This window comes from Gorilla gorilla, chromosome 2 (genome assembly GCF_029281585.2).
Source record: "Gorilla gorilla gorilla isolate KB3781 chromosome 2, NHGRI_mGorGor1-v2.1_pri, whole genome shotgun sequence".
NCBI classification, from domain to species: Eukaryota; Metazoa; Chordata; class Mammalia; order Primates; family Hominidae; genus Gorilla; species Gorilla gorilla.
In genome coordinates this window covers 9,219,195-9,243,979 of record NC_086017.1, presented here as the reverse complement: position 1 = coordinate 9,243,979, position 24,785 = coordinate 9,219,195, and the positions used below count along the sequence as shown (strand labels likewise).

General features: G+C 45.2%; 1 protein-coding gene across 6 annotated transcripts in view; it reads left to right on the top strand.

Moving 5' to 3' along the window:
• Positions 1 to 24,785, top strand: part of LOC129532709 (NADH dehydrogenase [ubiquinone] 1 alpha subcomplex subunit 8-like) — a 201,756-nt gene that overhangs the window by 109,628 nt on the left and 67,343 nt on the right. For 3 of the 6 annotated variants that reach the window (XM_063703548.1, XM_063703546.1, XM_063703550.1), the window contains 2 exons: positions 256 to 352; positions 7,766 to 7,899. The exons of 1 other annotated variant lie outside the window; for it this stretch is intronic. In XM_063703548.1, coding sequence (XP_063559618.1) covers positions 256 to 352; positions 7,766 to 7,899 — 231 coding nt within the window. Of the gene's footprint in view, positions 1 to 255; positions 353 to 7,765; positions 7,900 to 8,370; positions 9,234 to 13,496; positions 13,925 to 24,785 lie in introns of those variants that run through there. 2 more of the 6 variants (XM_063703549.1, XM_063703547.1) reach the window with 2 other exon arrangements.

The following is a 24,785-nucleotide window of genomic DNA, read 5'->3' as shown; positions in this document are numbered from 1 at the left end:
GGTGCCTGCAAAGCCAGGAGTGTAGTATCTGCCACATGTAATCAGAGCTCTACCACTTGGAACAATTTATTAAACCGGTTTGAATCTGTTTCCTCATCTGTAAAATGGCAAAGAATATCACTTACCTCATATGCATATTATAAGGATTAAACCATGGTAAGTACACCAGGGTGCCAGGAATTTGTACATAATGGATACTCAGTGTGGTCGCTGCTCTTCTTATTCTTATTGTGAGTCACATTTTTTCTCTTCTAGTTCCCATTTGGCCGGCGCTTGCCTTGTGACATCTACTGGCATGGAGTTTCATTTCACGACAATGACATATTCTCTGGTCAAGTGAACAAGTTTCCAGGTATCTGCTGTTATTGTTGACATTTAAACATGTTTCTAGGGCCAAGTCTCAGGTACACTCTTCTACTAAAACATGACAGTTATTTTTGAGATCAGATTTGAGGACTCTTAATTGGGAATTGCTGTGTTCACTAGCCATTAAGGGTTTAAGGATTGGAGACAGGCTTTTAAAAGTTCAAAGACAGGCTTTCTTGGTCTAATGCCACTGGTGGAAGAACATGGTTTCCACTTTTTGGGTTATACATATAATATGGGGTTCTAATGAGAGGAATATATTCTGAAAATGAAAAAATAATAGAACATTTCATTCTTGCGGGAAACAAAAGCACCAAAATTCTAGGCATATGTCATAGAAATGGGGTATCAGCTTCCCTTTTCTTTAAGTATTATATTTGGAGGTACCATTTTTAAAACCAAATATACTGGTCTCCATATTAAGTACTACAGGCTGCACACAGCCTCTGCCTTTTACCTAATGACATTATCTCAGCAAGACTTATCCTGCAAGGAGAAATCTTAGTGCTAGAAAAGCATCATAGCCAGCACTAAGATATCCCTCTCACTCCACTACCAACCTCCCAATACAACTTTTTTGTTTTGCATTTTAATCTCTACCACTTTTCTGAGATGGAGTCTCACTTGGTCACTCAGACTGGAGAGCAGCAGCACGATCTTGGCTCACTGCAACCTCTGCCTCCCAGGTTCAAGCAATTCTCCTGCCTCAGCCTTCCGAGTAGCTGGGATTACAGGCCTGTACCACCATACCTGGCTAATTTTGTATTTTTAGTAGAGACAGAGTTTTGCCATGTCACGTTGGCCAGGCTGGTCTCGAACTCCTGACCTCAAGTGACCCACCTGCCTCAGTCTCCCAAAGTGCTGGGATTACAAGCGTGAGCCACTGTACTGGGTCTCTTCATTATTTTTGATGGCTGAATGAAGAGGATATTTAAGATGGTAGGACAGCTTAGGGAGAAGGAGCACTGGATTAAGCTGGGTATGATGCAGTCAAAGGGCCTTCCACTTATTTTTTAAAATGTTAATATATTACACAGACCATATTGTAATGCCATAATAAATACTTTCTAAAAACAACATCACCCTGAATCCCATATCTCATTTAACAAAACAGCAATATGAATATTTCTATATTTCCTCCCAAACCTTAAGCAAGTTTACTCATCCTTTTTGCATGGTTGCAGTCCTGGTGTAGTTGCCTAAATATACGGTGTTTTCTCTTAGTATTTTATCAGTTTTACCTATTTTAAAGGGAGAATCAATTTACTCTTTCCTTGAAATTCTATCCCACGTCTTTAAGAAAACGCATTGCAGAAAACACAATAGCCATATGTTATACACGGGGTGGTAGTTATGCCACATCCACTAGGGGTTTTCACCTAAGCATGCAGTCTTACAAGTTCACTACGATAGGCCACACTTGGCTCAGATTCCCTTAGAAGGATACAGGGCAGGAAACACGGCTTGCTGGACAGTCAGTGTCAAGCATTTCTCTTCAGTGGAGTATTTGCAAGAGTTCCAGAGACTAGTCTCTGGCTCCTCAAGTGAAAGCTCGGGTGCAAAAGGACAAGATCCACATTGGTGGATATGAGTCTTTCTTGGCTTAGATGCCCCAAAGAAGCCAGTATCTCTTAGAACTGCTCCATAGTATGCCTTCTAAGGTCCCAGCAAGGGTCATATTAAGTTACAAGAATCATTGCACTCAGAAAAGCCTAGAGCTATGACTTTCTACTAGATATTTATGCAATTTACCAAATCAGGGATCATTTTAACCATATGCTTTGTTGCCTAGTAATTCAGCTAACATTCTACCTTCATTGTTTTCTAGGGGAACTGAGATAGAAAGTTAACCCAAGGTCAAATTTATCCTTAGAGAAGGAGAAAGGGTTTTGTTACAGAACAAGAGTAATTCTTGCAGCCAGAGTTCTTGCCCAACAGTTTAATGGGATAGCTATTATTTTTTGTGTCTTGCTGCTCAGAAAAGGATGCTTTGTGATGCCACTTAAAGGACTTATTAGGATATTGGGAGAATACAGTTTGGAAGAGAAAACGCTTTGAATGAGGACAGAGTTCCTAAGACATGAATCATCAAATGAGGCTTCATTTACATTTTCCCCATTTGCTCATGCCTCATCTAGTGGCTCAGAGTAGGAAAGAAGTAGCTATAGATCTACATTTGGAATACAAATTAGAAATATAGAATGAAGTACCCACAAAGGATTAGTTTTATAAAGGTGATAGAATGATATTCATTCCAAAGAAGCAAGTTTGCCCCATCCCATATTCCACATGCTGGTGATTGGAACATAGACTTTTCCACATTACTAACAGAAATTAATTAGTTCTAATGACAAAGCAGACTCTTGAACCTCTAGGCAGAGGAACAGTGCTGCCACACCCTCTACCCTGTGAAAGGTAGTAATCCTCAGCAGAGGGGTAATTCCAGAACAGTCTGTCCTCTGATACCAGTTTGTGTCCAAGCTTATCTTCTGTCTCTCATATATCTCATTATTCTAAAATGCACTTTCTATGCATTGTATATTACTTAGGGTAAGTTCTAGTGGATATCCCAGGCAAGTATAAACGCTTTATGTGCTGGGTCAACTGAGAACGGATATATACAGATGGAAGTGATTAATTTTGTTTGTGTCAGCACATTAGATTTTAGTCACTTTTCTATGGGTAATTTCCTGGTTCAAATTACATTATTATATTTTGGCTGATGAATTAAGACTTTCTATGAAAATAATCTGATTTAGATACGTCTAAAGAAAGTAGATTATTAGATATGTCTACTTTCTTTAGATGTATCTAAATCAGACATGTCAGATTAGACATATCAGATTTAGCTTTAAGAAAGTCCAAAACTGTCCATTCTCAGGTTCTGAGCAGGTCTTTTGCTGAGTTTCAGGGCCTGAGATGTATGGCATCACATGGCAGGTGGTACCTGAGAGCCCACCTGGGGAGGGGGCTTTCTGCTGGAGAGGGAGGGAGCTTCAGTGAGGAACCTGTGGGGACAGCCATCTGTCAAGCATTGGTCTGGGCTCTGGGGCTATAAAGACACAGAGAAAGGCATGTAAAGAGAGAAGACAAATACAGCCTAGGGGCTATGCTGGAGGAAGCTGGAATGCTGTGGGGGTCCGGAGCAAGGGCAGGCAACCTAACCCAGATTTGCCCAGGGAGCAGCAGGGTGAGAGCTCCTGGAGAACAGGACTGGCATGGAAACTGAGCCTCCAGGATGGATGGGCCTGATCCTCATGCCAAACAAGGGAGCAGAGTTGGTGCAAAGACAGAATGCCTTCAGCATATTGCTCGTTCAGCGAAGGGCAAGTGGCCCACCATGGTTAGAGGGCATCGAGTGAGCAGGGCAGGGGAGGGGTGATGAGTAGGAACCCAACTACAGCATTGTTAGAGCCTGAAGGTCATGGGGAGCCACTGAGGAATTTTTAAGCCAGACAGTGACACGGGTCAGCTTGCATGTTAGCAAGATCAGCCAGAGGGACACATTAGAAATGAGATGGCTCAGAGAAGAAACAGAGATGTAGCTCAGAGTCTGCTGCAGCATCCACCCAAGAGATGAATGAATTAGTGGCAATCAGAATAGAGAGAACAGGATGGATCTGAAAGGATTTATTTGTTGTTTGGTGGTTCTAATGTGTTTTTGCCAAGAATTATTGTTATAAATAATATTTTGATTGAATAGCGCTCCAAGTATAGCTCAGTTTTAGTTTGTTTTGTTTTACATTAACTGGGTTAAGTAGGGCTGCATGGGCAAACCTGAGATTGAACTGTTATGCTGTCAGTTAACTTGAATGGGATGAGACCCACCAGGCCTTGAGACTCCAGCGTAGCAGACAGAAAAGCCCAGGCCTCAGAAGGAGGGGCGGGAGGTAAGCCCTTGGTGTCAGAAACTCCCACCTGAATTAGGAGGTTTTCCCAATCGATAGGGGAACTGCCCTCATAGGGACATCTAGGGATAGACCTTATTGAGAAACCTAGGTGAGCAGTCAACCTCAAAAGGAGCTGTTAGGTAGCAGGACCCCAGACACTGGGCAAAAGTCACAGACAGGAGGATTCCAGCCCTTGCAGGGTGGGCTTGAGGGGAACAGAGCAGAGGTTGGAGAGAGGAGGGGCATTGGAGAGAACAAAGAAAAGGACGCAGCTCTGCATTGCTAAGGCAGCCACTCAGGCTCCAGGAGCAAAAGATAAGGTCACCAATATTTGGATACAAGCAATAGAACACCGGAAAAATGGGTAAAATCCTTCTTATCTGATTGGAATACAAAGTCTAGGTCAGACTTTTAGCAGAAGGGAGCTGGGGGTTAGACCTAGAGCTTCTATCTCAGTTCAGAATTGGTCCTAGAGCCCAGGGAGGGGACACAGGTGATGAAGGGTCAGGTGCTGCAGCTGCTTAGGGAAAGGGGACAGGGCCTGGAGCCAGTAGGGCCTGAAGTCAGCAGAGCTGGCCATGACCTTCCTTCTCACAGATTTACTCTGGGAACGCGTGCCCTGGATCAGCTAGAAACCCTGCTACGCTTCTCAGGGTCATAATGGAGAAGATGCCACTCCCACACCTGTCTCTGAGCCACCTCCAGAGGTGGAGATGCCAGAAGCTTCCATGTGGTTTCTAGTGAGGGGCCAGAAACTCTTTCCCCGGTGGCACTGGATAGGAGTACAGCTTAGATATGGAGGAGCAAAGGTTTGGTGCTAAGTGGATTGAGAGAAGTCTATACGCATCCCTCCTGGAGACAGGCATTCAGGCAGGTTTGGAGTGAGCTGCCTCCGGCCTGCAGGCAGGAAGTGCCTGGCTTCCAGGGGTGCTTCTTAAGTTGGCCATTTTCAGTAGAAAACTGCCTGGAGACATGAAGGTAAACTTGGAAACATCTATTAGCTGGTGTGGGGCCTGATGATGCACATTACAGAAGGAGCCATTGCCGATATTAAATGAATATTGACTGAATTTGCTGGACATAGATTTTCACAAAACTTTTCTGGAGCACCCAGACTGCCCTCAAGTACCCACAGCTCTCTGTGTTGTGTGAGCCCTTCTGACCTGCTGAGGGATTTTGGAAGAGAACATTCCCCCGGCACAACGACTTTAAAGTGCAGAAAATACCACAACACTATTTGGTCAGGAGGCATCCTCTACATGGAGTAAGGTGCTGTATTACAGTTAGTTATGAAGGCTTTAAGTTCAATACGGTAACTAAAATGTTAGTAAACCTCAAGCAAAAGGATTCCAAAAAAGTTGAAGTTTTGCTTTGTTTACTTTATGGTCAGCTCTAGTGTTTATAATGCAACAATTCTAATTTCGAGGGAGAATAAAAGGAAATAGCTGTGATTTTCCAGACTCCCTTCTTGGGAAGCTCAGAACAGTGTCCTCAGTGAGTTTTCTTGACTATTGAACAGTCTGTGTTAGAGCACAGTTTATTAGTGCTTTTTAAGCTCCTTTATTTCTTACTTAATCCTTCCCTACATCCTTCTAAACAACAACTAAGACCTGGGCACTGATGTCTTGAAGCTGGGATCTTTAGATTTATTGCACTTTTTAATATGCTGATGGAAGCAAGAAGTTGGTTCTTAAAACTTTCCTTCCCAGATGTTTACCCTTTTCTTCCTGAACGTGGGAATTTAGAGGAAACTCATTCATTCTGACTGCCCATTTGGAATGTGTGATAATTTGGGCATGCCAAGCTGACATGGAACTTTGTATTTTCTATTAAAAATAGCTTTGCCAAGCACATTTCTAGTATCAGTAATGGAACTGTTTGGTCTCTTTCAGGGTAAAGGCCATTTGTAGCCGCCATTTTTGGCAATGATATTTGTCTTAAGAAACAAGCATGATAGCCGGGTGCGGTGGCCACGTCTGTAGTCCCAGCACTTTGGGAGGCCGAGGTGGGTGGATCACCTGAGGTCAGGAGTTCGAGACCAGCCTGGCCAACATGGTGAAACCCCTTCTCTACTAAAAATACAAAAATTTGCTGGGCATGGTGGTGCACACCTGTAATCCCAGCTACTCAGGAGGCTGAGGCAGGAGAATTGCTTGAACCTAGAAGGCGGCAGTTGCAGTAAGCCAAGATCATGCCATTGCACTCCAGTCTAGGCAACAAGAGCGAAACTCTGCCTAAAAAGAAAAAGAAAAAGAAATAAGGATGATGCCAGGCATAGTGGCTTACACCTGTAATTCCAGGGCTTTGGGAGGCCAAGGCAGGTGGATGGCTTGAGCCTAGAAGTTCGAGACTAGCCTGGGCAATAGTGAGACCCTGTCTCTACAAAAACAAAAACAATACAAAAATTAGCCAGGCATGGTGGCACACACCTGTAGTCCCAGCTACTCGAGAGGCTGAGGTGGGAGGATCCCTTGAGCCTGGGAGGTGGAGGTTGCAATGAGCTGAGATCATGCCACTGCACTCCAGCCTGGGCATTAAAGCAAGGCTGTGTTTCAAAAAAAAAAAAAAGAAAAAATGAAATAAACATGCTAAAATTGATAATAATTTTTACCTATTTGCTTAAAATTTGCTACAATATATAGTACTCAGTTTCTTCTCTTGTCAGAGTTACTAATGATGTTACAAGAAAGAAAATCCACCAACCTTTTTTTTTTTTTGAGACGGAGTCCTGCTCTGTTGCCCAGGCTGGAGTGCAGTGGCTCGATCTTGGCTCATTGCAAGCTCTGCCTCCCAGGTTCACGCCCCCACCATTCTTTTAATGTTTTATAACAGTGAGACATTTCAATTCCCTCTGGGCAAATTAATGAGATAGGATCAATGTCAGTGTCAGTCCTTATAACTGAGGAACTCCTACAGATTGCATTTTTTCCCTTGAAGTATAAATTATGGTATTCTTTTTATTTCCTGTCCTTCATTCAAGGAGACAGATTTTATGCTGAAAGATGTGTATTTTCCTATTCCATGCCTTTAATACTCATGAAACAGTAAAAGAAATAAACTTAATTAAACCTCTCATAATGTAACCAGAGTCCACTAGATGATATTCTCTAGGGTACAAAATGGAAGGAATCCCAGAAGCACGTAAGGTGGCCCCAAATTAAAGAAGGTATTAAATTTTAAGTGCAAGATATAAATGCTTCCCTATTCATTACCTAAGGGGGTGACAAAGAATAAAAGAATAAACTAGGTGAAAACTCATTCCTTCAAACTGATGCTTCATTTTTATAAAGAGAAAAGAACACCCGTCTGTTACCTCAAGTTTTTCATTAACTCAGTAGTTCTTTCCAAACCATGAGTCACCGCTGTGGGGAACAACTCAGACCTTTTTTAAAAATCCTGCCTGAAAAAGAGAATATGTCGGGTGGGTGGTTTTAAAAGTCCCGAATAATGGCTGTTTTATAGCTAGTAGCCCACTGTTGTTAAAACCTCACAGCGTCTCTTCTCCCCAGGCATGACGGAGATGGTGCGTAAAATTACTCTGAGCAGAGCAGTGAGAACCATGCAGAATCTCTTTCCTGAGGAGTACAACTTCTACCCTCGCTCATGGATTCTGCCTGACGAGTTCCAGCTCTTTGTTGCTCAGGTAGATGGCACTCCGTCCCCATGACCCCTGAATTATATTATGGTTGCAACTGTGTCCTGGGTCCTGTGTGCTGGGAGCTGGGACAGGGGGTCCCAGGGAGCTGCGACTAAGGGAGCATCTTAGCAGTACACAGTAGGTGTTGGCGGCTATCAAAACAGCTTGCAGAGTTGAACGAGTAGGGTGACAGGTAGGTAAACTGAAGAAACGGGTCTTGACACAAGGAGACAGCCCTAAGGCGGATATCAGAGCTGGATCATGGAGTCAGGACGCTGGGGAGCCGGGGAGCTGGAGCTGGAGCAGGTGGTTGGGCCCCCAGGTAGGATGGGGCCGCTGGGGGAATCCTGGAGCCGTGGCCTCGCCGGCTTCCTGTGGCCTGAGATGTGGGAGGTCAGGCTCTGTTTAAAGGCCAGGGAGCAGGTCTGACAAACTCATGGGGAACCTTTTTAGTGTTTTGCTTTAAACTTGTTCCAGAATCAATTGTCAAGTGACCCATTCCATCTCGAAGCACCAGGTTTGAGCATGTAATACACTGGAGCCCTCACCACTGATTGTGAAGTGGAACTCAGAATTGCCATTTTTGTTAGCCTTTTAACAGTTTCATTTAGGATCCCTTCAAAGCCTTTGTGTACAAGTTTCACAGTCTGTCCCATAACTCTGGGGTAACTATACAACCAATGCCTGTCTAATTGTGATAAGGCTAACACCATTTACTGTTCCTGCTATGTTCCAGGCTTTGTGCTAGAAGTTTAACATTTTTTATTTATTTTTATTTTTGTGTTTTTGAGATGGAGTGTTGCTCTGTTGCCTAGGCCAGAGTGCAGTGGTGCGATCTTGGCTTACTGCAGCTTCCGCCTCGTGGGTTCAAGCCATTCTCCTGCCTCCGCCTTCTGAGTAGCTGGGACTACAGGCGGGTGCCACCACACCAGCTTTTTTTTTTTTTTTTTTTTTTTTGTATTTTTTGTATTTTTGGTAGAGATGGTGTTTCACCATGTTGGCCAGGCTGGTCTCGAACTCCTGACCTCAAGCGATCTGCCCGCCTCAGCCTCCCAAAGTGCTGGGATTATAGGCATGAGCCACCACGCCCAGCCCACATTATTTCTTTTAATCTTCACAGCAATCTTGTGAGGCTGGTTTTATTATTATCCCCATATTATGGATGAGGAAACTGAGGCTTTGAAAAATTTAGCAACTTGCTTGAGAAGTAAGGTTTGAAACCTAGAGCTATTTCCAAGGCATATGCTTTCTATAGTCTATTTTATTGCCTCTGTATTGTTTTGGTTTTAATATTGAATTATAAAACTTGTAATAAAATTATCATTTACTAAACACAAAAACAGCTTGAAGTGATAATTTTTAAAGGAAGTTTTCTCTGAGATGGTGGTCACATGGGTTTATATACATTGCTTAAAATTCACCGAACTATTAACTTAAAATGGATGCATTTAATTGTATGCAAGCTATGCTTCAATAAAGTTAATTTTAAAAGATAACTCTCAGCTGTTCCTCATAATTACCCCCCCCAATGTCTCTCTTCTGTGGCTCTGCTCATGCTGTTGTTGCTATGTGGAATACCTTTCCTTCCCAGCTTTGCATCCAACTACAGTCATGAGTCACTTGACGGGCACACATTCTGAGAAAAGTGTCATTGGGTGATTTCATCATTGTGCCAACACCATAGAGTGTGCTTACACAAACCTAGATGGTATAGGCTCCCACACATCCAGGCTATATGGTATAGCCTATCGCTCCTAGGATACAAACCTGTATAGCATGGTACTGGACTTAATATTGGTAAGTCTTTTTTGTATCTAAACATAGAAAGGGGAAAATACTGTATAAAAGATGAAAAATGATACACCTATGTAGGATACTTCCCTCCACTCCCCACCGTCTCAGGCGAAAGGGTTTGGGGTCAGGTATGTTTATCCTCCACCCCCACCATTTCAGGCGAAAGGGTTTGGGGTCAGGTATGTTTACCCTCCACTCCCCCCGTCTCAGGCGAAAGGGTTTGGGGTCAGGTATGTTTACCCTCCACTCCCCACCGTCTCAGGCGAAAGGGTTTGGGGTCGGGTATGTTTACCCTCCACCCCCACCGTCTCAGGCAAAAGGGTTTGTGGTCAGGTATGTTTACCTTCCACTGACTTTTCAACTTCCGGCTCCTTCATTGCTCCAAAATCCTAACTACCGCAAGGAAAAAACACACAGAGAGGCCGCAGCACAGAATCAAGAGACATGCAAGATTAAACTACACGCCTGACCACACATGAACCCTGGCAGCATGGCACAGACACAGTGAGAGACACGAACATGGGGTCAAGCCCACGCATACGGTGACCAAAGGAACTCCCAGCTTGGTGGCTCCCATTATCCCAAGGGCCTGCACCGAAGCAGGTGAAACCCACAAGGGCCCTGCACCTATGTCCACTGAGGCATAACCTGTGAACCAAGTCCCACATGAGGGTGTGGGTCCCCCAGAGTACACTCAGAGCCACTTGGGAGCATCAGGGAACACACCCACTTGGGTGACCAGAGCTTGGTTGAAGACCCAGCTCTGCTGTAACCAGCATTGAGGCTGGATTTTCACCCCAATCTTCAGGCTGCAAAGCCGACATGCATTCCACAGTGGCAACCCACCACCTGCTTTGGCCTAGAGCTACTCTGCATCTGGAAGCTGATGGACAGTGAGAGTTAGCCTCATCAGTGATAGGAAAAAATGAGCCCAGAGTCCCCCTGGGGGTGCCTGTGGGGCTGAGAGAGGCTCTGGAGGGAGGTGGATGAAGTCCAGATCTGGAATTCTGCACTCCCGCCTCCTGAGCTGCCAGGACTCTGGACTGCTGCCCTCAGCAGGAGTTGAAGCAGTAGGACCACCCACGGTTCTGCCTGAGGTCACCCTCTGTTCTTGGTGGCCCTGGCAATCAGAGTCCCAGGCACTGGTCACCTTTCATTCACTCATTTATTTATTTAAGACAAAGTGTGGCTCTGTTGCCGAGGCTGGAGTGTAGCGGCACCATCTTGGCTCACTGCAACCTCCACTTCCTGGGTTCAAGCAATTCTCCTGCCTCAGCTTCCCAAGTAGCTGAGGTTACAGGCACGCACCACCACATCCAGGTAATTTTTGTATTTTTAGTAGAGACAGGGTTTCGCCATATTGGCCAGGCTGATCTTGAACTCCTGACCTCAGGTGATTCACCTGCCTCAGCCTCCCAAAGGGCTGTGATTACAGGCGTGAGCGACTGGGCCCGGCCACCTTTCTTCTATTCACAGTCTGCCCCTCGTTTTATTGCTTGACTGTTTAACTTACATCTGCCAGGCGAAGAGTCAGAGCCCTGGCATTGGGAAGTGGTCAACTCATGGGTTGGTAAAAATAATTTACCAACAATAGTATAGGTTTGAAAAAGGAAAGTTTATTAGAAAGGAATCACACTGCAAAAGGGTGCAGTGGGGTGCCTTATTGAGAGAGGATTGAGCATGCCGCAGTGAATTTTCCTTAGGAGCATTTATGGAGCTTAAGAGGGGAGCTTGAGGGTAATTTGGGACACATTAGCCACGTAGGTTATAATAATGATTACATTTGTAGACGTTTTGGTGCCTTAATGTAAGCAAGCATTGCAAAATGAGTTTCCACATGGCATTTCAGAGATGTATGGACATTTTAGTTACTTATAAAAGTTGAACGAGGCCTGGAACCAGATGCCGACTTTAGATACTAGAGAAGTTTAATTATTATTCCCAGGGAAGGAGTTTTGCCTCCGGATGGCCTGTTTGATGGTCACCAGGGGGTCTTTGCTCCCTTCCAAATTCCGCAAATTAGGAGTTTTTTACTCCATTCTCTGTTCAGTGGTCACCAGGTGACTTTTACTCTCCTCAGCAACTGCCACCCTTTCTAGACTGTAAATCTTCCTGAAAGCAGGGATCATATCTGTAGTAGTCCATTCTCACACCACTATAAAAAACTGCCCAAGACTGGGTAATTTATTAAGGAAAGAGGTTTAATTGACTCACAGTTCCCCATGACTGGGGAGGCCTCAGAAAACTTATAACCATGGTGGAAGGGGAAGCAAATATGTCCTTGTTCTCATCGTGGCAGGAGAGAGAAGTGCCAGCAGGGGAAATGCCAGACATTTATAAAACCATCGGATCTCATGAGAACTCACCCACTATCATGAGAACAGCGTGGGGGAAACTGCACCCATGATCCAATTATCTCCACCTGGTCCCGCCCTTGATATGTTGGGATTATTACAATTCAAGGTGAGATTTGAGGGGGGACCCAGAGCCAAACCATATCAATATCTGAGCCACCTCTGTATCATTCACACGCATTGCCCCATCGACCCTCAGGACACCCCTTTGAGGCTGAGTTAGCATCTGTCCCCAGGGATAATAGGAGGCCTCAGAAAGCACACATGGCGGCACCGGACAGACCTGGAGCTGGTTCCAGCTCCTCCACTCCTTAGCTGGTGTCTCTTTGTGCAGATTAGTGAAACTCTAAACTCCTCTTTTCTCTTGGGGGTCAGGCGCTGATGTGGAAAGGAGACACAGCAAAGGCTCAGAGTAACTACGTGAGCGACTGTTGTCATGTCCTCATTGATATGACAGGAGGAAACAGGCTTAGTGGAAGGCTTGTCCTGTCTTGCTGCCCAGCAAGGCAGTGGGGGGACCCGGTGCTCAGGGACTCAAATTCATTCCTCTAAGAAAAGTGTGAAGAGGGTACACAGATTCAAAGACACTCTATGTAGTCTGTTCTTCATGATCAGATGAGAAAACACCATGAACGGCGTGTTTCTAAGCTTAGCGAAGAGCAACGTGGAATGAACCCCAGGGGTGAAGGAGAAGCCCTAGGAGGCCCCAGGCAGCCTTCACAAGAGCAACTGGAGGCTTGATGTCCAGCAGATTCCTTTGTCCATGGTGACCTCTCCCTCCTGTCTCCTGACCACTGCCTCAGCCCTGCCTGTTCAAACGCCTAGAGGAAGTGGCTATTTTTCCTGCGTGAAGTCTCCTGGGGAAAAGTCTTTGAATCCTAGTGCCTGGGGGAATGAAAGCATCTAAAGTGACAGCATCAAGGCCCAGAAGGCCGACTCAGGGATGAGGTCTGGGAGGAAATCACTTAAACCTCACCCCTCTGCTGCCCTGAACCTCCTGCAACCTGGACATTGGGGTGGCACCCAGAGCACTGGCTTAGCTGTGAAGACAGGAGTGTGCACTCCAGCGCTCCCTTCTCCTAATAACTGGGTGATCTTGCAGAGTTACTTTGAATCTCTAAGCCTTGATACCCTCCTCTGTAAAAAAATACAGTTTGAGGGATTAAAGCTGAATACTTTTTTAAAGTACTTGCCACAGTGAAGTGATCAACAGCATGAACTTCCTTCCCCTTTTCCTTTTCCCCTCAGAACTCCCCCCTCATAGTTATGGATTCTCCACATCTTCAGGGCAGAGATCTGAAACAGTGGAGGTTGAGGTGGTAGGGGAGTTCAGTCTAGGTTTTCTGTAGCTATGAAAGATGGGTACCATGGTCCTGTTTCCCCCAAACTGATGTTGAAACCTAATGCCCTCCAAAGTGATGAGTTTAAGAGTTGTGGCTTTTTGGAATTGACTAGGTCATGGAGGTGGAAATTTCATGGATGGGATGAGTGACCTCTTCAGAGAGGCCCAAGAGAGACCCTTCATCCTTTCTAGTATGTGAGGACACAGTAAGAAGGCACCATCGATGAACTAGGGAGTGAATCCTCCCCAGACACCGAATTTGCTGGTGACTTGGTCATAGATTTGACACCTCCATAACTGTGCGCAATAAATTTCTGTTGTTTATAAACCTCCCAGCTTATGGTATTTTGTTATAGCATCCAGAGCAGACGAAGACAATGGGTGACTCTTGCCACAGGAGTGTAAAGGTCTCGTCAGTGTAGTGGAGGGGAGGGGTCTCTCCCAGCCCATGGCCTGCTCTGATTACTGAAGCAAGGACCCTTATGCCCTCAACACCATTTACAAGATGGCTCCAAGGCTGCACCTGCCAGGACATATGGCCCCTGCTGGGTACATAGAGAAAGCTGACATGTGCAAACATCACTCACTCGTCTTCCACTCTTGCTCTCTGTTCTCTCACTGTATTGATCAATTCATGTTCTAGATCCTACCAGTGCCAAAATCACCTTTTCTGTTCCCCTTGCTCCACTTTAACTTGTTTGAAAAGAGATAGCTCCTCCCCACCATTGGACAATAATTGCTTTACCTGGGATTGAGGAGAAAGGCAGTGTGAGCTTGCCTTGGAAGTCAAAGCCACTGAGAAACCTGAGCCTGGAGGTGCATCACACACAGGTCCAGAGTTTTCTCTTCTGGGCTATTATGGAGAAATGGCCATCCTGGAGGAAGAAGAAGCTGTCTCCCAGGGACTTCCAGGCCTTGGCGGCCCAGGGAGGCTCACTCAGCAGGCCCAGGCTCAGCTAAGACATCCCATTCTCAAAGCCCTGGGGACAGAGGCAGCTCCCTCTCCCCAGAATTGTCTCCCCAGGTCTCTGAATCCTGGCAGGAAGGGGGAAGAGCCTCAGCATTTTGTAAGAAGAGAAGGGCAGGCTTATGGTTCAGCCACTGGATTATAGACACTGTCCTGGGCTTCCACCCCTGATGATACCTGAACTTACAGCTGAGCATCCTCTCCTGGAGTTCTGTGTAGCTTCTTGCTTTCTGGAACTCCTTCCTGGCTGTGCCATCCACTCAGTTCCCATTTCAAGGAGTCCCTTGTGGTTGACATTTGAATACTACCTTGCAGGAGTCAGCATTATTTCACACCTTCAGCATGGATCATCTCTTTCCTGCTTGATATGCCTTCCTCTCCAGGATTCCAGGATCCCACACACTCCACCTCAGTCTCTTACCAGGTTCCCCTTCTCTGCCCCTTCTCTCTAGGAAGTGTTCCTTTTGCAAAATAATGACCACATCTGTAGCTTCAGCCCTGACTTCACTCCTGGACTCTAGGTTCATTTATCTATCTGCCTCTGCCTCCTCTGCAAGCATCTCAAATTGAGAAGATCCACAAAAATTGTTGAATTCACACATCCAAAAACTGTTTTGCCCATCTTCCTTGTTTTTGTAAATGGCATCATCATGTGCTCATTCCTGAGGCTAATGCCCTAGGAGTCATTCATGGTTCTTCTCTTTCCCTGGAAACACTGGTCTGGCCCATAAGAGATTCTCCTGAATTCTACCTTCTAAGTCTTTTCCTAATCCAGTCATCTTCCCTGTCTCCATTGTGACCAGTGCCATTCAGCATGCCATCATTTCTTGCCTGGACAATGCAACAACCTCTTATCTAGCCTTTCTTTCTTCCCTCTGAAATAAAAATTTATTATTCCCTCAGAAGGCAGAGTAATTTTCTGAAATGTGCATCAGACTGCATGATTCCATTGCACACTGAACATGGTTCTACATGACAGCCAGTCTCCCGAGTTATCCAGCTCACTTCCACACCTCACTGTGTCCCAGCACGCTCATCCTTGCCTTCTTTCAACATCTCAGGGATGTTTCTCTGCCTAGAGTCCTCCCCGCAGGGCTGCACACATAGCCACCCATCTCCCATCACTCAGGCTGGAGAATTACCCACTCAGAAAGGCCTCCAAAGACATTACAATCAGAACCTCATGTTTCTTCCCACCTCAGTCTCTCTCTCTTTATACTCTATTTAGATTTATATTATCTTTCTCTTTTTTCCCTTCTTTTCTGCTTTTTTTTTTTGAGATGGTGTCTCGCTATGTTGCACAAGCTAGAGTGCAGTGACTACTTACAGGCGTAAGCATAGCTCACTATAGCCTCGAACTCCTGTGCTCGAGTAATCCTCCTGCCTCAGCCCCCTGAGCCCACGGACACATGCCATGGTGCCTGGCAAATATTTAGATTTTTTCACAGCACATATTACTATCTGAAATTGGCTCAACATTTTCATTATTTACTTATTTATTGTCTTTCTCCCTGGCAGTAAACCATAGGAACATGTTCTCTGAAGTATGCCCATTAAAAAATTGCGTATATGCCTAACCCAGCTACTCAGGATATTGAGGTGGGAGAATGACTTGAGCCCAGGAGTTTGAGATCAGCTTGACCCATATAGCAAGGCCCCATCTCAAAAAGTATATATTGCATGTATTGGAAAATTATTATAAAATTATTTATTGTATACATTGCATGTATATACTTTGTGTATAGTATGCATATGTAACATGTGCATAACTAACATTTATTATTTTAACCATTTTTAAGTGCACAGTTCAGTGGCATTAAGTACATCCACACTCTTTTCCAAACATCACCATCTTCCATCCCAAAACTTTTCCATTAACTGAAACCCTGCACTCATTAAACACTAACTATTCCCCTAATCCAGACCCTGGCAACTACCATTCTACTTTTGGCCTCTATAAACAGGACTACTCTAGGCACCTCACATACGTAAACTCATACGTTATTTGACGTTTTGTGATTGATTTATCACAAAATAAATGTGGAATTACAAACCAAAATATGGTATATGTATATGTGTGTATATTTACTCATGGATTCGATTTACCAGAAACCGTTATTTTTATATGCCACGGCTTCCAGTTACTCTTTGGGGTCCTTTTATTTAGATTTGAAGGAGTCCCTTTAACATTCTTTTTTGGGCAGGTCTTGTGGCGATGCACCTTCCACCATTTGTGTTTCTGGGAATGTCTTTATTGTGCCATCATTTTTGAAGGGCAGGTTGTTCAGATATACAATCCTTAGTTGAGAGTTGAGTGTTTCCTGTTTGTTTTCTCAGCATTCTAAGTATGTCCTCTGACTGTCTTCTGGCCTGTAAAGTTTCTACTGAGAAATTCCCCAATAGTCTACTTGGGAATCCCTCTTACATGGCAAGTCACTTTCCTCTTGCTCCTTTCAAGACTGTCTATTTTACTTGGTTTAAGGCAGTTTAACTATAATACGACTCAGTACAGGTCTCTTAGGATGATTCTATGTGGACTCATCAAGCTTCCTGAATTTGTAGATTCAAGGATTTCTTGGGAAGTTTTCAACCATTATTATTTTGTAAAAATAATCTCTGTCTTTCTCTATCAGTATCTCTCCTCTCTGAGACTTCCACAATGCATGTGTTGGTTCACTTGTCAGCGCCTTATAAGTCCATGAGCTCCTTTTACTTTATTTATTGTTTCTGTTGTTCCTCAGACTCGTAATTTAAACGACCTGTCTTCAAGTTTATCGGTTCTTTCTTCTCACTCTTTGAATCTGCTGTCGAACAGCTCTAGTATATTTTCCAATTTGGTTACCATATTTTTCAGCTCTAGAATTTCTGTTTGCTTCTTTTTTTATAATTTTGGTTATTTTCTTATCATTTTAATGTATATTTGTATATTGCTTTTCTTATTTTCTTTAGTTGTTCGTTTGTGTTTTTCTTTAACTCTTTTAGCATATTGAAGTGTTGTTTTACTTTTTTTTATCTAGGAAGCCTGATGTGTGTGTTTCTGCAAAGACAGCTTCTGAAAACTTATTTTGTTTTGCAAATGGTTGATGTTTTTCTGTACCTTTGTGTGCCTTGTAATCTTTTGTTAAAAACTGGGCATTTGAAGAAACAGGTACCTCTCTCAGTCTTTACAGACTGATGTGGCATACTTTTGCTAATTGGTGAAAGATGTCCTAAGTCTGGATCAGCCTGGAATAAAGCCTTATGGTCATTTTAGGTATTTTCTGGGCATGTGTCCTCCCTGGGCGTGTGTGTGTGTGTCTGTGTGTGTGCGTGTCTGTGTGTGTTTGTGTGTGTGTGTGCATGGTCTTGTTTTCTTCCCTCAATTTCTCCCATATAAACAGCCGCTTTTACATGTCTTAATGAGCCTCATTCAGCTTCTCTCAGGCTCAGGCCTGAGATGTTCTATTGCATTTCTCTGCCCATGTTCCTTTGCCCCAGGTGTCCACAGTCTGCAGCCTCCCCACCAGTTCTCCCATGCCTTGGTGTCTGCCATTGCTTTTCAAGGCTTCCAGCAGCCTGAGAGCCAAGCCATGGCACCATTCTCCACCTGAGCTCCCAGCCAGGCAAAACAGAAACAAGTCTCTTGGGCAGCCACATACAGAGTAGAATATTACAGATAAATGCTGTCCTTTTTCTTCCAGCCTGAGGGAGGGAACTGGGAATTGTGCTGCAAGATGGCAAGGATGGGTAGCAATTTCACAGCATTTCCTGCTGGCTTAAATGTAACTTTTTCTTAATTTGATGTTTTCTTAGTTGCTGTAGATGCTGGATTTGTTTTCAGAGCTCCTATAAAGTTATTGTAGTCCATCTGTAGTTGCTTTCCTAATATTTCCATGGGGAAACAAGTGTTTGAAGCTTCCAGTCCACTGTCTTGCTGATATCACTCCTGGCAAGCCCATTTTTAAAATTATGGAACTAAGACTCAGAAAAGCTGGTAACTGACAGCACTTTGACTAAAATCTGTGAATGTGAATCTTTAGACTAGTGTTTCTTCTACACGGCTGACCTCAAGCTGTCCTTCTAATAATCAGAGTGATAATAACGATGTGCATACAAATGGCACACTGCAGTTTAAAAACTAGCTTTGTCGCCGGGCGTGGTGGCTCACGCCTGTAATCCCAGCACTTTGGGAGGCCGAGATGGGCGGATCACAAGGTCAGGAGATTGAGACCATCCTGGCTAACATGGTGAAACCTCGTCTCTACTAAAAATACAAAAAAATTAGCCGGGCGTGGTGGCGGGTGCCTATAGTCCCAGCTACTCTGGAGGCTGAGACAGAAGAATGGCATGAACCCGGGAGGTGGAGCTTGCAGTGAGCCGAGGTCAGGCCACTGCACTCCAGTCTGGGTGACAGAGCAAGACTCCGTCTAAAAAAAAAAAAAAAAACTAGCTTTGTTTTCTTGTGAGGCATCTAGAGTTCCTGTTTAGGGTAGTTGGGAGAGAGGGGAACTGTCCCATTTGCTAGATGAAGAAACTGGACTATTTGTCCAAAGTCACATACAAATTAGTGGAAAACTCATATTAGTTTATCTGCCTCCATATGGCCATTTTGGCCTCTGCCCCACACTTTCAGAGGCTTGGAAGGTGCAGGTGGGAAGATGAGGAAAAACATATCAGAGAGGGATATATTGCAGGGCAGGTACCTTACCTTCCCTTACCCCAGAAGGTGCTTGCCATGCAAAAGCCACAGGCCATGGCCTGTGAGAGTTCCCTAGGATTAAGCAATAAAGGGAAGAGTCATGGTGAGGGTCAGAAACCTGAGTTCCAGGTCCCTCTGTGAGCCCCAGCCTCTCTGTACCTTGGTTGTGCAGTATCTGCACTGAGGCCTGACCCCATCTCCTTGTCTAGGACTGCTGGCCTATTCCTCTCCCTCCTCTTTACCCTCCCAGGCTCTGTAGGGACAGCTTGAAGGCTGCCCTGAACCTGGATCCAGTCCCACAGCCAGGACTTCCCTGTGCCCACCTCCTTGGTGACAAAACCTACCCTGGCTGCTGGCCTGGTTGAGGACAGTGGGAGGAGAAGAGGCCGCCCAGCTCTGCAGCTTTTATTCTCTGAAGCCAGAGACCCACCCTGGGAGATTTTATCAGGACTTCTGCTCCCAGATCCCTCCTTCTACAGACACCCTGATCCCCAGGATCTAAAGCCGCCTCCTTGGAACTCTCTTCTCAGTCAATGCCCTGTCTCCTGAGTGGGTCCCAGTCCTCCCTGCTTCCTGCCACCCCCTGGGAGGTCCCAGCCCTCCTGCACATGCCCACAGCTGTGGAGTTGTGCAGGCACAGCCCCTGGGATGTGGCCTCATCGTAGTGTGCAGGGAGGCCCTGCAGTGAAAACCTGCACACTTCTGCACCAGGACGCTGGAGTCTGCCGTCCTCCCCTGGGCTGGGGATGGGGAAGCAGCACCTAAGACTTCCTCACAGGTGACAAGCCTGCAGCCTGTGTGGAGGCCACCAGGTGAAGTTAACTACAGGAGTGGTTAACTGTACAGTCTCTAAAGCCAAGTTATTGTTGGGTGTGGAAAACAGAGAATAGGAGCACACAGCTGAGGCTCTGCAGTGATCACTAATTTTCAAAAAATAATTGGAAATTTTTCTCTAGTTGCTAATTGTTCAAGAAACTTAGATCATGATGAAAATAAATACAAAATCTGAACTACAGTATAATGGTTTCTAACAATCTTGAACTTGGATTTGGTTTTCAGAGTAAGGGAACAAGGGAAAGTGCAAATTAACCTGGGAGGTTATCTGGGCAGCAAAAACCTCTCGGGAACATATGTAGAGTCCAAGGGTGGAGGAATCTGAAGCGCTTTTGGTATGAAATTCTTTTATAAGCAATTTTCTTCGATCCTCTCAGAAGAGACCTCTAACTGTATTCTTTTAGCATGTCAGAAATGATGCATCTAGCTGCTTCCTCAGCGTCTTGTGATTGGCATCTGAAGTGGAGGGTGATCTTGTGTGACTGAGTCCCCAACCTGTGGAATCAGCTGCTGTCTCCAGGTAGATAGTGTCAGAACTGAATTGAATGGGAAGAAACTCAGTTGTATCTGCTGGGGAATCTGTAGGATTGCTTGGTGGGGAAACTCCCCACAAATCTTGGTGACGGGAGGTCACAGAAGTATTGCATGTTGATGGTTGAGTGAGGAGATGGGAAAAGTGCGCTTTGGCTGTCTTCTCCCTGTCTCTCCTTCGAGGGTTTGTCGGCTGTACACCGATCTCCCAGCAGCTTCTGCGTCTTTTCTCCCTCAGATGTTCTCTCCTGTACCCTCCTCCTTCAGTGAGATGTAAACAAGCTGCCTCATGTGTCTTGTCTTGTTGGAAGCCCGGGGCTTGACACCAGATATTTACCATCTCAGGGTGTGTGCACCCCACAGTTCTCTACCCCAAAACTCTTTTTCTCACTTTGTTAAACAACATGATTTTCAGGCATTGCTGAAAATGCTTGACTTTCAAAAAAATATCAAGACTCATCTTAAGATCTGGATTTTGCAGTGCCTTTATTACTTCATGTGTCTTCTGCTTATTCTCATGTGAAATTGTATTCTAGGTACTAATTAATTATGCCAAGGCTTTCTTCCCTTTCTGGATAACTTGCAGTGTTTGGGATGCTAACTGCATGGTGTCCTTACTGTTTTGTCAGACATCAGCCCCTTTATTGCCTTGGTCCATCAAACAAGCCCATGGTCCTTTATTTATTTTCCAAGCCTGGTTTTCCTGCAGGGATAAGCACTGACCCTGATGGTCCCTCTAAGGTTACGTGTGTGGCTGTGAAGAAGTTCAGTGGAGCAAGTGACAGACAGAGGCAACACAGCCCAGTCCAGATCCCTGCCGGCCCTGTCCACAGCGTCTCTGTCTCAACTACTTACTGAAGGAAAGGACAGAATGCCCCAAAGGTCAAGACAAAGCTGGGGCATGTGAGAGCTCTTGGGACCATGGGAGAGTGGACAGCGACCCCAGGAATCTGCTCAACACTGGGTGAGGAAGGTAGACTCTGTTTATCCAATTTGCTAGGTCTTATCTCCAGAATTCATCACAACTGCATAGGAGACCAGGTGAGTGATTGCACCTAGACCCTCCCATACAGTTGGGATTGCACCTTAATTGATCTCGCTGTTGATACTGGTGGATAACTCCATTTGGTTGGCCAAGAAGGACGTCTAAATACACATGACAATGGTGGACGAGGTAGAGAGTCAAGAAAGGCTGGGTCCAAAGTAAAGAAGCAAAAGTTTCTCTGACACACAGAGTGGGTGGAATTTGGGAGCCCAGGCAGCAGAGCCACACAGAAGTATCTTCACATGGAGCAGAGCCCCATTCAGCCTAGGACTGAGGGCTCATTCTCAGAATGGGCTGGTAATACCTAGGCAGTGCTTTGGATTTAGGAGAGCCTCGGGGTACTAGGGCATTCACTAAAGCAGGACCCAGGACATAAATATAGTTCTAAGGATTAAAGCCCAGGGTGGGGCTTGGCTTCAGAAACCACACTATCAGATTCTGGGCACCAGGTCAGAGTTGGGCCGGTAATAAGGATCCTTACCGTCAGGTCCCTGAGTGTGTGGCTGTAGCTGTTGAAGTACTACAGGACTTCTGGTAGAAGGGCTGACACTTTCTGTAGATAGGGATCAAGGGGCTTTGCTATGTTGAGGAGGCTGCACGTAGAGGCCGGAAACTAGGCTGAGCCTGGCAGGTTGGAAGGTCATTCATGGACCGAGCACATGGGCTTCAGTCCACGTGAGCCACTTGGCATTATTTCACAGCCAATGGGTGCTGTTTGTGAATGTTCCTTGAATGCATATTTTGGTCGAATGAGAGAATTCATTCCTGTGAATTAATGAGAGAGGGAGTTGGAATAGTAAGAGGCGGGCACAAGCAGCCACTCATTAAACTCTGCGGAATTAATGAATGACTAATACAAAAAGGATCACCAGCTGGAAAAAAAAGTCACTCCACGCACTCCTCTAGTGAGAGGAAAGAATCATGAGGTTGTGGCACATGGCAGGGTTTGTTGGTGGGTCAATGACAAGCTTTCAGTTTGGAGGATGACCTGGGTACATTGGAGACAAAATAAATCCGTACAACTCTCACCTTTTTGTGACACCTTGTCACACTGCATACCTATTTTACCTTCAAGACAATCTCATGAACTGGGTATTTTTATCTATATTGTAGAGCCCAGAAGCTGAGCCTCAAAGGTCCCTCAGCTCTTGGACACCTAGAACTGTGCAGTTTGAAACAAGCCATGGTGAGAAGTGTTCCCTGAGTCAGGGAGAAGAGACTGGCTCCACAGAAACAAGCCCTTAGCCAGGCAGGGCTCAGGAAGTAAACATCAGTGGCTCTGAAGGCAAGGCTGGTGCATTCTGATGCTGGACACAAGGTGACTTTTGCTCTGCAGGATGTGAGCAAGCTCATTTCCAGGCATGGATGACTTCGGGAAGAAGGTCTACTGGCCCGTGTTTGAGGCAGGAAGAGAAATGCAAGGATTAAATTTATACCAGTTTTGCCACAAAGTAACAGATTGTGAAATCTCACAGATCCAAGTGAGGTAAGCAATGTTCACTGATGCTCATGAAGAGTGACAATACATTTATTATCTCATCTGTGCAACTTTCAGAAGCAAATGTTTGCATATTTAACAACTACCCTAGACCTCAGACATAGCCAAGAACTGTCTACAGCAAGCTGAGACCAGTGGCACCATGGATCTGGGGACTTGGTCTCTGCAGCAGGCTGGGCACAGCCTCAGGACTCCAGGATGCAGAATCCAATGGCAGAGGCCAGATGAGGGCGACATACAGCACACACTGTGGGTCCACACTGACCTCTCTCTGCAGGAATCATCCCCGTTAGACCCTGGAAAACTGTGAGGGGATAACTGAAAGTGCTGAACTCAACGGACATAAGAAAAACTGCCCCAAATTGTTGTGTGACTAAGGCAAGTCACTCGATCTGTTTTGAGTCTCACGTTCATCATCTTTACAATGGGAGTAAATAATTTCTTGCCTGTCTCCCATGAGATTGTTCTGATGTTTGAGTAAAACGATGCCTGTAAAAGTGCATTTTGAAGGGAGCAGTGTGACGCATACGACAGAGCACAGTTCCGAAGCATTATTCATTTCCACCACCACAGCCACACGAGGGAGTGGGAGTGATGTTTCATATCCCTTCAGGGATAACATGAAAGATCCTGCTCCCCAGGTGTAGAGCTTTGGGGGACAAGGTCAGGGGAGGCAGGGCTAGCACAGGTGCTCTCAGAGTGATGTGTGGTCCTAGAGAGCCCAGTTAGAGCGGGGACACTGCAGGAGCCACATTTGGGCATGTGGACACCCTGGGTCTCAGGATTTTATACCTGAGACAGTCAGCCAATATGTGTTATTATAAATATGTTTATTAACACATACTTCAGAAACACCCTGTCCCTAAACTAGAGATGACCCATGGGAGGTGTCCTTTCTTCCTTTGGATCTTACAGTGACACACCAGAAAGAGTGATGGGAAACTCTCTAATCTGCAGAAGAGTCAGAATCTTCAAAGGTGAGGAACAAGTCGCAAGTCATACCAGGGTCTGATCCAGAAGTCATATCTGTCATTTTATCTAAATGAGGGCGAGTGAGACAGGAAAGACCTTGTGTGTCCTTTGCTTCTAAAAGTAAAGGCAATGAGGATTCCAGCAGTACATTCTGGGCAAAATTTACATTTACAGACAGAAACCATACTTGTTTGTTATGCGAAAGTTCTGTAAAAGCTTGGATATGCACTAGAAATTATTTAGGTTGAGACAACTGGTAACAACTCTGGCTATTGCTAGGGGTCATTGCACTTAAATACCAAATGCCCTCCTGCCCAGGGCATCACATTCCTTCTGTGTGAAGCATACAGTGGACTGTTGGTGTATTAGTGAAGTAGAATTTATGCAGTTTTACCCCTTCCAAGGCGCTGTTATCCCTTGAAAGACTTCTCAGTCAACCCTGTACAGAAGGAAAGTTTGGAGAAATGTTGAAGAAAGAAGACTCACAGAGAGTTGAGGGGCAGGTTCTTAGAGAAGGCAGTCTGCATTATCCCTCTACCGCTGTGAACATCACCACAAAATTTAGCATCTTAAAACATCACACATTTATCTCAGTTTCTGTGGGTCAGGAATCTGGGCACAGCTGGGGTGAGTCCTCTGATTATGGCCCTGGAACAAGCCTGCAAACAAGATGTAAGCCAGGACTGGCATCTCACCTTGCAATGGAAAACTTTCTGTGTCTACTTGACGGGATTAAGGGACATCCAGATAGCTAGTAAAGCATTTTTTCTGGGTAAGTCTGTGAGAGTGTTTCTGGAAGAGATTAGCAATTGCATCAATAGACACTGTATTCGCCAGGGTTTTCCAGAAAGACAGAACCAATAGGATATCAATATCT